The sequence below is a fragment of the Ictalurus punctatus genome, chromosome 14 (genome assembly GCF_001660625.3).
Source record: "Ictalurus punctatus breed USDA103 chromosome 14, Coco_2.0, whole genome shotgun sequence".
Classification (NCBI taxonomy): domain Eukaryota; kingdom Metazoa; phylum Chordata; class Actinopteri; order Siluriformes; family Ictaluridae; genus Ictalurus; species Ictalurus punctatus.
This window is the reverse complement of record NC_030429.2, coordinates 17,888,199-17,901,828: the sequence shown is the minus strand read 5'-3', so window position 1 is coordinate 17,901,828 and position 13,630 is coordinate 17,888,199. Positions and strand designations below refer to the sequence as shown.

At 37.1% G+C, this 13,630-nt stretch overlaps 1 protein-coding gene across 1 annotated transcript; it reads right to left on the bottom strand.

The window, feature by feature from the left end:
• Positions 1-1,101: 1,101 nt before the first annotated feature.
• Positions 1,102-13,519, bottom strand: slc41a2a (solute carrier family 41 member 2a). Its single transcript, XM_047159770.2, is given in 12 exon segments — positions 1,102-3,692; positions 3,694-3,824; positions 4,099-4,247; positions 8,331-8,462; positions 8,947-9,026; positions 9,305-9,452; positions 9,633-9,779; positions 11,076-11,220; positions 11,350-11,421; positions 11,826-11,933; positions 12,014-12,616; positions 13,117-13,519. Coding segments are annotated over 11 exon segments (1,527 nt in total). The 5' UTR covers positions 12,380-12,616; positions 13,117-13,519; the 3' UTR covers positions 1,102-3,643.
• Positions 13,520-13,630: the final 111 nt, after the last annotated feature.

Genomic DNA, 13,630 nt, shown 5'->3' with positions numbered 1-13,630 from the left:
AATAAGGACACCTTTTTGCTGATCTGACCAAAAAACTGTTGGCTGAAGCCCTTGATGCTTCCGGTCCCACCCGCCCTCTACGCTATAGGATCATTCCTGTTATGATGTCTGTGGATGCCTCTACTCAGACAGAAACACCTCTGGTCTTCTCTTCTGGGGTTCCTTTTGAGCCCCATGATGAAGATATGGTTATTTCTGGGGTTGATCCTGGCTTCAGCCCTGCTTCTGCCTCTCTCAGCCCCACCCTGTATTCTCCCAGCAGCCCGGAATATTCTCCAGCCTCTTCCCCAAGTTCTCAGTATCCTCAATTTTCCTATATCCCAACGGACTACTCCCCCATGAGCCCCGTGTCTTAACCTGTGTTACATTTTTTCCATAATAAACCCTTGTATTTACTCATGCTGGTCTCCCTTGTGTTTTATTTCTACCATAATTTTTATCCAACAAATAATTTACAAAAAAACCTGAATTATTTCTATTAACTTCATTAAATGAAAGACAAAAAACTTGTGCATAAGAGGGTGGACAGAGCCATATCAGAGTGGACAGAATATGGAATATTTTAATCAATCAATGTGTCAATCAATCTGTAAACAACTCATGTATTACCAATGTATAAGGTTTGATGATTAAGAAACAAGTTATAATCAAATATATGAGTTAATCCACCAGATCCTATGTTTAAGAATGTAACCAAATGTTAATCAGTAAGCTGGTACATATCTGTGTGTGTTGCTCTGGAATCAACTAATAATAGCTACTAACACTTACAGTAAGTACTTACATCAGCTAGACCAATTTGTGGATGAAGAAACACGCACGAACACGGCAGGTGAGAAAAGCAAGGATCCAAGTTTATTGTCCACCAACACGAGATCCACACAGTGAGACGTCCCAAAGTGATCTGAATCCCTTTCAATTGGGGCTTCCTTTTTTTACAGCTTGCTACCCCTTGTGCCTGCCTCTAGCTCACCCTTTTCCAATATGTCCAATATATATTTTTTTTCCATTCCCAATATGCTTATGTTTCAGGTTCTTTCCATGCCCAATATACTGACTTTTCAGGTTCTTTCCGAGCCCATTGTGTACGGCTTTTAGGCATTTTCCAATCCCATTATTTTCATTTTTCAGGTATTTTCCAATCCCATTATTTTCGACTATTTCTGGTTCCCTTTTTTTAAAAAACAACTTCAGCTTCCTAGGGCATTATTGATCTGACCATCAGTGAGCAAGGACCTCAACCTTTCCTTCAATCTCCCATTGCTTTTCACTAATTATCTTTATTTCATTCTTTTCTAGTGTGCATACCTGGTGTGTGTATATGTGCTACAGTGAGTGTTAGTAACTTATAACATTATTCCCTATACTTATTCTATGTACTTTATAACTTTGTTGAGACAGTAGATTCACTTTATGTTATAGCTAACTTAGATATGCTTTTCCTAGGAGTGAAAGAGTGTACTTCTATCTTTCTTGGTGTTTTCTTTCTCCAGCTGGGCAGCAGCCCTTTATCCCCTTTTCATTCCATGGACCAGACCAGAATATACGCTATCGACTTGTACACATGCCAGCTGATATGACTCTCATATGACTCTGTTGATTGAAAACCTTCTTGCTTAGCCTAGAGTTTCTGGTTTTCCACCTCCTCTCCACTACAGGATTGTCCTGGCTACAGTTTCTGTATATACTCAAACAGAGACACCTTCTGTTTTACCCTCTGGCTACCCGTTTGAGTTTTCTTCTGATGAAGTCATGACTGTCTCTGGGGCTGACCATGGCTTTAGCCCTACTGCCGATGCTCTCAGTCCTTCTCCTTATTCTCCCAGTTCTCCTAGCTACTCTACACACCCCTGTTACTTATCCCGTTATTCTCTATTCCCTCCCTATTCTCCCACTGATTACTCTCCTACCAGTCCCTATTCTTAACCTGTATACCCCTTTTCCCTCAATAAACCCTTGTGTTTCCCATAGTTGTCTCCCTCATGTTTTCTTTCTATCATAATTTTCATCCAACAGTTGGGCATGTTTAGAATGTAGTTTGTTTGTTTTTTTAAAGAGAGCTGGCAGTACCGTGCCACCATTATTATTTTTTTTTTTAAATGTCAGGAATTGGAAATAATGGTGGCATGGGGCCAAAGTGTGTTCAAATAAAAAAAAGCTCTGTCATATGAGATCAGTGTTTCAAAATGTTATAAAAACCTTTATCAAAAGCACTTGTGTCAGTTATTCTCACCAGTTCAGACTTTGTTGCTTTGATAATAAAGTCTGTTTTTTTGGCATCAAGACTCCAAGATCAAGTGGGTCTCACACTTAGAGTGTGTTTTGAAGAAGATTCTTCCAAAATAACAGGGTCGACGAACAACAGATCAGCAATGTTGTGGTTAGAAGTTGTTTAAAAATTGTTATTATGGATTTTTCTTTTTATCACATATAATTTACTCATGAAATGGACTTATGAGCGCTCAAATACTGGTTTTAAAAAATACAATAGACATAAAAAAAAAGTGAGCTGATAGGCAAAATGGTCTGGTAAAAGGCACTGCATTAACCATTGTCTGTTAAATTTCATCACGTAAAAAACAACCATTAAAAATAGCTTACAAAATCAAATAACATTAAAACAATTAATAAGGATGATTAACAAATAAGTAATTGCAATTAAGCAATTGTAAACATTTTTTTAAAAATCTAAAAGTTATATATAAACTTCTGAAAAAACATGAATTTATACCAAAACAAGCAGGTATAGCAACCATCATATGGCATAATCAAACCTTGTAGTTTCCTAACAGGTCTTTTACATACTGCCATGTGAATTATATTTGTGTGTGTGTGTGTGTGTGTGTGTGTGTGTGTGTGTGTGTGTGTGTGTGTGTGTGTTTAAGATAATATTAGATTTTAATATTATTACAAATATAGATAAATATAGACAAACTGAGAAAAGGAAAAATAAAAAGGAACAGTACATTATAAATAGGGAAGTAATCATTATATAATCAGATTATAATCTGTAGTTAAGTGTTTGTATTCAATTGTATGTTTGACTCATCAGATTCTAAATTTTAAAGATGATTTTAAAGATTTTTTTTTTTTTTAAATCATTTTCATAGTCTGGAAAACGCAGAGAAAAGTCAGTTTTTCTGATAATTTACCTGCTGACAGCCAAAATCAGCTGGCTATAGTTTTTTGGTGGTTCAGATATGTACATATGCCTCCATCGTAAATAAAAAGCATGATTGATTGTTTGCTACATTCTGTTTAAGTTACAACTTGCTGACTTTTGACTTCTAGAAAGGGCTGGAAAGTAGGGACATTTTAATATAATTAAATCAATTTTTTTACAGACTGTTTATATAGACATAATAACATTTTATATAGACTGTTAAAAAAGAACATAATAAGTGAATGATAAGAAATGTTCCTAACTTTGTATCACTTATAAGCCTTACTAAGTAATTAATGTTGCCCTACAAAGGGGCTGAGGTGTCTCAGCAATGGCTTGGAAAGATATCTTCATGCTTCAGTAGCCCCAGTGAACGAGAGGAGAGTCTAACAAAGATTAAGAATTAGAAACAATTTTTAAAAAATGCAAAAATAAATAATAATTTAAGATATAACCCATAAATTTGTTGGTAAACCTGTTTCAGTCACCCAAAAGTGTGTCATCATTAATCACCCACAGCAAAAACACAAAGAGCTAATAGGCCAGTGCCCAGTAGATCCCCCAAGGCTGTTAAATAGGGGATAGAAAAGCTATCTGGGTCTCGACCATACTTCCACAAGCAATGAACCATCCAGTCAGCTATGCACAGCAGTAGAAATACCTGAGAGAACATAAATACAGACAAAGATAAAGATCTTTACACACTACTGCAGTCTAGTTGTCAGTAATCATTTCCTATTAAGATAAGTGCTTTTGTTCGCTTTTTCTCTTATGATATAACAACAAGGAATAAAACGAGGTATGTCTACACTTTTAGAGAACAAAGGTCAAACTTTTAACCCATAAGTATTCTCTTTGTGCCATTTCAAGACAACTGTCTAAATATAGTTACCTGAAAACACATGATTTAAGAAAACTCCAAACTCTTTTCTTACCTGAATTAGGGCTGCAACCAAGTAGAGGGTGATGAAGGTTGGTGTTGGGCTGGTGTTGGCACCTTGCATTAGATAAATAATTAAAAGAAAGACCACATGGCCTGGAATGGCCAGAAGAAGTAGGACTCGAGCTGTTCTGTTGTTATATCCTGCCAGGACACAATAATATGCATACTAAAATATTTAATGCAAACTACTGTAATAATATAAGCAAATTTATGACCAAACAAGGTATATTAGAAGGATATAAGGCTAATATAAATACTCTATGAGAAATGGGAAAATAATTGATCATTTATAAGTTGCAATAGCATAGAAGAATGGGTGCAAGATGACCAGGAAAGTAAGTGTGAATTTAGGAGACTCTTTTTAAAAACAGAAGCACAGCTATGACAAATTCATCAAATAATTCTGCTTTGACTGGACTGTTTTGCTGCTAAATTATGATCCTGTATAAGCGCATTGTTTAGGGAAGTGGTAGCTCCGTAGTTTGGACGATTGGAAGGTTGTGAGTTCAGATCCCAGCACTACCAAGCTGCCACTGCTGGACCCTTGAGCAAGGCCTTTAACACTCAACTGCTCAGTTGTATAATTGAGATAAATGTAAGTTGCTCTGGATAAGAGTGTCTGCCAAATGCTGTAAACATAAATGTAAATGATGAAAGCCAGTAGTAATGTTAAAATGTACAGTGCATCTGGAAAGTATTCACAGCGCTTCACTTTTCCCACATTTTGTTATGTTACAGCCTTATTCCAAAATAGATTAAATTAATTATTTTCCTCAAAATTCTACAAACAATACCCCATAATGACAACATGTGTTACGAAACAGGCCTCAAACCAGGAAGTAAGCGAGTGCAGGAGTAAATTCTTTATTTACACTTAAGGCAGGAAACACTCTTTTAACTATGGCATGAACACTCTTCTAACTATGGCATGGACACTCTTCTAACTATGGCATGAACACTCTTCTAACTATGACATGGACACTCTTCTAACTATGGCATGGACTCTCTTCTAACTATAGCATGGACAGTCTTCTAACAAGAGCATGAAACTAGGAACAGGAAACTAGACAGAGCATGGACACATTACTTCTTGGCACCATTTATACATTCCTTCTTTCCTTTAATCTTTCGTTTAAATAACCAGTCACAATCACCTTAATGGCTGACAGCTGGAAACACTTCAAAACACACCCTTGCACCTCCACCAATAACTGAACTGGGCGGGGACAGAACAGGAACCAAAACAAGTGCACATGTCCACTGTAAACACAGTCTTCTCATGAATGCGCACTTCAAGCACGTGCACATCATTGCCGCAGCGCCCTCTGCTGGCGAGATCGTGACAACATGAAAGAAGTTTGTTTGAAATCTTTGCAAATTTATTAAAAATACAAAACAAAAAAAGCACATTTACATAAGTATTCACAGCCTTTGTCATGACACTCAAAATTGAGCTCAGGTGCATCCTGTTCCCACTGATCATCCTTGTTTTTTTCTACAACTTGATTGGAGTCCCCCTGTGGTAAATTCAGTTGACTGGACATGATTTGGAAAGGCACACACCTGTCTATATAAGGTCCCACAGTTAACAATGCATGTCAGAGCACAAACCAAGCCATGAGGTCCAAGGAATTTTCTGTAGACCTCCGAGACAGGATTGTATCAAGGCACAGATCTGGGGAAGGGTACAGAAACATTTCTGCAGCATTGAAGGTCCCAATGAGAGCAGTGGCCTCCATCATCCGTAAATGGAAGAAGTCTGGAACCAGCAGGACTCTTCCTAGTGCTGGCCACCCGGCCAAACTGAGCGATAGGGGAGAAGGGCGTTATTCTGGGAGATGACCAAAAACCCGATGGTCACTCTGACAGAGCTCCAGCGTGTCTCTGTGGAGAGAGGAGAACCTTCCAGAAGAACAACCATCTCTGCAGAAGTCCATCAATTAGGCCTGAATGGTAGAGTGGCCAGATGGAAGCCACTCCTCAGTAAAAGGCACATGACAGCCTGCCTGGAGTTTGCCAAAAGGCACCTGAAGGACTCTCAGACCAAATATTAAACAAAGATTGAACTCTTTGGCCTGAATGGCAAGCGTCATGTCTGGAGGAAACCAGGCACCACTCATCACCTGGCAAATACCATCCCTACAGTGAAGCATGGTGGTGGCAGCATCATGCTGTGGGGATGTTTTTCAGCGACAGGAACTGGGAGACTAGTCAGGATCAAGGAAAAGATGAATGCAGCAATGTACAGAGACATCCTTGATGAAAACCTGCTCCAGAGCGCTCTGGAAATCAGACCTCATCTTCCAACAGGACAACGACCCTAAGCACACAGCCAGGATAACAAAGGAGTGGCTACTGGACAACTCTGTGAATGTCTTTGAGTGGCCCAGCCAGAGCCCAGACTTGAACCTGATTGAACATCTCTGAAGAGGTCTGAAAATGGCTGTGCATCGACGCTCCCCATCCAACCTGATGGAGCTTGAGAGGTCTTGCAAAGAAGAATGGGAGAAACTGCCCAAAAATAGGTGTGCCAAGCTTGTAGAATCATTCTCAAAAAGACTTGAGGATGTAATTGGTGCCAAAGGTGCTACAACAAAGTATTGAGCAAAGGCTGTGAATACTTAAGTAAATGTGCTTTTTTTGTTTTAATTTTTAATAAATGTTGGCTCGAATTTAGCCTATTACCCAAAAACATTTAAAATTCAACTTAGAAGCCAATACTCACATCTACCTCTGAGACCAGTTGGAGATAGAAAAAATACACCAGCCGTGAGTGAGAAGAAGCAAGGGTCCAGCTTTATTGTTCCATTCCACCACACGAGATCCACACCGATGAGAATTCTCAGAAGTGATCCCCCCTACCCTGAGCTTAAGCTCCAGTATTTATACTGTATTTACACACTAGATAACCCATAGGTTTCCAGAAAAGGCCTATTTCACTTACCCATAGAATTGAAACCCAGGGTTTTACTTTACACATAAAATCAGAACTCAGGCATTTCCAACAACCCAGGAAACAAAAACCCAGTGTTTCTATTTACCTAGGTCTTCAAAAACCAGGGTTCTCCCTTACCTAGGTCTTCAGAAACCAAGATTCCCATTTCCCTAGGTAATAAAAATGACGTAAGCAAGACGACTAAACAACCGGGAGGGACCTTGGTCTTATCGTTATCTCGAGGGGGGGGGCAGCCACCCTTATAACTGGCTTTCTTCATGGTTCTCTAAAAATTAAGGCTTTCCTTGCGAGACGAGAATCTTCACCATCTGAATCATGAGTAAGTTATATTTTCCTTTTTTTCCCGTACTTCTCATTTATAATTTATTTTCATATTTGCACTATATTTCTTATTTTATATATATTTATACTACTTGAAAAGCGGTTTACTGTACTTCCAACTTCTTAATATCATTACAGTTCTACTGTCCTGCATATCCTACTATTCTGTTTTTTATAGAGTTTCTCTATCACTATAAGATATTATTAAAGTTATTCGTGTGTGTTTATGTATGTTGTGTCTACTTGCCCGCCCTTGACTGCACGAGTGTGTGTGTGTGTGTGTGTGTGTGTTTTAGCACTCCTCAGCTCGTACACTTCTTTTTGACTTTTTTTTTTGACTATTACTGCTCTTAAATTGCTCGTAATTCCAATCTGTCAATGTCCGCCTAATCCCGCTTCTACGTGTCAAGGTGCCCGTTTTTCCTTCTTCTCCCTTATGTTTATTTTATGACCTTTTTTATCCACAACATAAATTTGCAAAGATTTCAAACAAACTTCTTTCACGTTGTCATTATGGGGTATTGTTTGTATAATTTTAAGGAAAATAATGAATTTAATCCATTTTGGAATAAGGCTGTAACATAACAAAATGTGGGAAATGTGATGCACTGTAAAAGCCAGTAGTAAGGTTGTTGGTTAAGACTCTTAAATTATGCCTGTCTGAAGCCTGTAGATGTATTTCTATCTGTATATCCTTTATATTCCATCCATTCCTATCCACTTATTCTCATTCTGACAATTTAATTGCATATTGTAATGAATAAAGACATTTGTAATGTATATGTGTATATGTATATGTGGTTTACAAAGACCAATTAGACATTTCTGTCAAAAGATGTGACTCAAAAACATCTGGGTCATCTAAACAAACAATATTCAATACTTTAAAATATTTGTCTTAAGACGTGGTCTTTTTTTGTTGTTGTTTGTTTGTTTGTTTGTTTTACCTTTGCCATAAAAGGTGTAGAATGGACAGTAATAGCACTTTTTGTCCTCAGGCAACCTTCCCAGGGAGCAGTGAAAATGAAGGTACGTGGCTATACGGCTGGACTGGATGGCAGCCAGGTTACCACCAACACCTTGAGTATATAAACATTGCAAAGGCTATGTGAGATACAATTATGAATTTACTGTAGATTTATTAATCTATAAATTTAGTGTACAGTTTAATGAAGGGTAAACAATTTGTAGTAACAGTACAAGTACTAGTAATAGTAGTGTATCTATAAGTAATTGGACAATAACTGGATTTTGTTGCCTCTCTGAGCAAATTGTAACTAAAATTTAGCAATGGTAAAGATATTATTTGTCCAATTAATTGTGGTCCCCTAAAATAGACAGACATAAATAAAAAAAAAGAGTGGAAAGTCCTATGTGGTTTGCAGAAGTAAATATACTGCAAAATCGCACTTACATCTGTGTACAGATTTACATCTGTGTACAAATGAAAAAATGTGCCCCATAACCTTTGTACTGTACTATATTGTTTCTCTGAAAAATGATTAAATTAAATAGTTGTGATTGTGAACAAAAGCAGTTTAAAATGTGTATTTCATTACTGACCATTTATCACAGGGGTGTAAACCACTAGTCCGCCTAAATTAGAGTCAGTAATGGTTTTGTCCAGAATGAGTCCACCCATGCTGAGAACATACATAAGGACATATATTGTGCTACATTAAGGAAAAACAATGGTGACCGCATATATATAACCCAGTTAATTTGCTGTTTAGAATCTATGACTATAAGCACAAAGTAAAATAATCATTATATAGACACATTTTTGTGAGCAAAGGTTAAAGTCACTTAGAAATGATCCGTATTGATGTTCATGAGAACTCAATGGAAAAACATGTTGCATGATTTATAAGGTCAGAGGTCAATATTACAGATGGTTGGCAGTAAATCAAGATTCACTGACCTGCTAATAACCATGGCTGTGATTATAGGTTCCCAACCATTATATAGCAGTTTGTGGCTCTCAGAGTGACAAAACGAAATTATCACCCAGACTGGTGTCAGGCACAGAAAGACGACACACACTACATAGATAACATAGGGGTAGAGCTCTAAAAAAGAAAAAAGAGAAATAGAGCTACAAAATTTGAGAATAAGCTTTAGTCAACTTACTTGCCTTGTTCTATTAAGTTTAGAAATAATCCATTTAAAAAACAAAACAAAATGTGAATGGAACAAAACAGAAAATTCTACTGAATATAAGCGAACTCATTTTCTTTCTTTTTTCTCACCAATGCAAAAGAAAAGCCTTTGACTGATGATGGCAAGCAACCCCAAAGTGATGAGGTCACCAAAACTAGCCGCAATTGGTGCTGCTATGTTGTCGGGATTAATCCCGGTCCTCTTTGAGCCAATAATCACACCCACCATAATGATACCTATATGAAGCAAATGACACAGAGGCAAGATGACATCACTCCAACAGTCTGGTTAGCCACCACATGACTGCATCAAATATAATCCACACAACACAGTTCATAATTCTGAAGCACAGAATTTTTACTGTCAACACTAATTTACTGATATTTCAGTCATAAGGAAATGAAAAAACAAAAATGCAAACCTCTATTTAATTTGTAAAAAATGTACCTCACATAATACCTCCTTTGTTTAAGGTAAGGAATAAAGCACAATCTGACATACAGTTATAGGAAAATAATTAAAGATAATGTGATATGATGCAACTCAGTGCATCTATAACAGCACTACCCAAAGTGTTTTATTCCTCTTATACCAGAGTAATCTACATTAACAAATATTTATTTATTAAGGAATGACACAACATACATTTTATCCATTTATATTTACGTTTAATCATGTGGACTGTCTCCTCCAAAAAAGTTTGATTCTGTTATCACTTATGTTATAACAACAGTAAACAATCATTCCCTCACCAGCCTCTCTGTTTTCTTTTTCTTGATGTTAATGACAAAAAAACAGCATGTCATGTTACAGAGAAACCCAAAACCGCAACGTCCTCTATCATGAAGACTCTCCCATGGCGGAACACTTAAGGTTACAGCTTTACAAAGCACCGATAATGGAGACTCCTTTCAAAAATGCTAAATAAACATAGAAATGATAACGTATTAGAATGAGTGCATTGATATAAACCTGTGATTTGCCTTGCAGCTGACCAACTGTCTGAACTGTGAAAAATGAATCAACACCTTCTGACAAATTAAAATTGAGACTAGCCCTGTGGTATTAGTCTTTTTATTTTAAATATATTTTTGGAAGGAAGCTCCAGTGTCAGCACTTTGTAATGGTCAGTCAGAGGTATTACTGTACCTTTAAAGTTTTCCGATACAGGAAAGTCATCAGGACAGACAGTTTTGCTAGGTAACAAGCTGCATTTTTTTGTCTTTTAAAATTCAAGAGAGAAATAACAGAGAGGCTGGTGAGGGAATGCTCTGTAAACTAATAAAAAGTAACTTTGGCAAATTTCTGTGGTATGAGAAGAATAAAACACTTCAGAACATGCTGCTATTGGAAAATAATCAATCTTGGAGCATTAACAAACCCCAAACCCAGATGTTTATTTTCAAAATAGGATGTCCCATCTGGTTTAATTCTTTTCATTACATATAACTTTATGAATGATTCTATTTTTAAAATCTGAATAACAGATTTTATATCATGTTGTAAATTTCATGAAAATACTGTATTCTTACCTTGCAATAACGATGCCATGAATGCTGTCACTACACTACTGCAGCATAACAGTGCTGTATCATTTATGGTCAATTTCTCATCCAGAACCCATCCGAGTGCAGAGGCTGCCAAAGCAGCAAGGAAACCCAGCACTGTAGCCTGAACCTGAAGGTATACGAAATGTGTAAGCCGTGGTTAGGGTTTATCTTCCTTATTCATATTTATATGAGTATTTATAAACAGCTCACACAAACAGAGAACAAGTTGTTTTCCTAATTTTTGTTATTTGTTTACCTGCTTGAGGGCAAGATTTCCAATGATCAGTTTCCACTTCTCTCTTGAGGAGTTAATTTTGCCAACGTTCACCTGTTGTAAACATTTAGCATTTATCCAAATTCATTTGGGTTATATATTTCAGTAATTATGACAGTAGACTGGCTAATTAATTCTGAATTTAAAAACAACAACAACAATGTGTGGTTAAAGAAAAGGGTATTTTAGCACTACTTCTACAGCAAGTTTAGAGTAAAAGTTATTTAACCACTACAGGATGAGGATATTTAAGTTTGAGTGCTGTTTTCTTTACAGCACTGTGCAAAAACATCTGACCAAGAAAGAAGTTCAGAATTTATTGACGTTATGTATGACACAACTTAGGGTACAAGAGAACCTCACATGAGAGTATAGTACCAAATGTAAAGCAGTTAATATATATGGAGGGAGAGAGGTAAAGAAAGTGGCAGAGAGGCAGTAAGTCATTATTTACTCACCACTGTAGAGAGTCTTGATGCCAGTGTCATTTCCAGGTTGCCTTTCATGCCAAGTAATGCTGGCACCAGGATGAAGATCTCCGTTACTTTCCGAAACACGTCCCAGTGCTGTCTCACCAACACACAGATATTTCAGACTGACATTTAAACCCAAACTCTTCCTGTGCCCATAATCCTGCCATACTCACCTGCACAATGTTCAGAAGCATGCCAGCCATCACTGTGCCAAAGCCTGCCAGGAGGAATGGACCCAGGATCTGAAGCACCATGGTACAAACTGATTCGCTCGGCATGGCCTGAGCACCAGTGGTCATTTTTTCCTCATCATCGACTGAGGGCCACAAACGATCATTAGGAAGCAAGGGGTCTAACTCAGAGAACCCCTCATCTATATTTTTTTGTGTGTTACTGTGGGTGAGACCTGGGCATTTGTCAATTCCTCCATACCATCGAGAAGGAATATTCTGACTCTCATCATCTCTAACCTCTAAATCAACTGAAGACCATTTTCCGTCATGCTGATTAGGACCACCAACTGAATCCATGGTCTTCATAAAACCTTGCTAAATTTGTATCTAAGGACTTAACATGTATGTAATTGTTTTCTAGGATTCAGTAGAATTTCTACTAGACTGAAGACATACTGTGTTGTGCCCATGTATAGAATTTTATCCTACCTGGAATTTAAATTATAACATGCCCTAAGATCTTTTCAATGTTTTATATGTATGTAGTAAAGGAGAAGTTTAATGGAAAGCTTTCGATTAGTTGTTTGTTGACCGTCATCCATTCTAAAGAAAACAGAGAGGGGGAAAGAGTGGAAGATTAAAGGGTAACATGGGAATTTGCAGACAATGCAGTTCACAACTGATAACACTGGTTCATTTGATAATAAAAGGTTTTTAGGTTTCATAAAGGGCTCCACTTGAAACTGTTTTGATAGGGAAACACTCGGGTGTAAGGTTCTACGTACAGCTTTCTCCCAGAAGGATAACGTAGGACCTTTATGAGTTCCAAATTTTCTAAGAGTATAAAAGATTATAAAGCAGGCCCTCATGCTTGTTAGTGGTGGAAGAGTGTCAACTACTATTACATCATCAATAGAAGACATTAAAAAAACAAGCACATATATATATATATATATATATATATATATATATATATATATATATATATATATATATATATATATATATATATAAAGAATTAGTCAAATTAATTAAGCTGCAACCTCTTAAAAATATTCTTATGCCCAGAAGCTTAATTGTAATCAAGCTGAATGAACACTTACCTCTAAGCACAGCCACGACACTGCTGCTGGGTGAGAGCAGATCTTTCCACTGACAGGTCCCTGAGGTACAGCAGTGTGATGATGACAACCACCCAGAGGTGAACCAATAGCAGCTCTCATCCACACCCTCCTGATCACTCTCACCTCTTCCTCCTCCTGCTATACTCCCTCTCATATTAATCAGCTTATTATAATGGCACTGCTGGAGGTTTTTGCAAATGAGAAAATTACATAACCAGCCTAAAATATTACAGAATTCCACGTGAATGTGGAGGCTTCCAAATCACACAGGTTTTTGCTAAGACACGTGTTTGATTGACAAATTCAGTGAAAGTTTCGCTTTATGCCTTCACCTCTCCCCTCAAAGAGCTCAATTAGGAGCCATATTAATGTAATTAATAAATAAATGTAATTTTACAGTCTCTTAGAAAAGCCTGTGTGATTTGAAAGAATTCATGTATAATAGTTTAAGCTGGTTGTTGTATAATTTTCTTTGATAATTATAGTCAGAGGG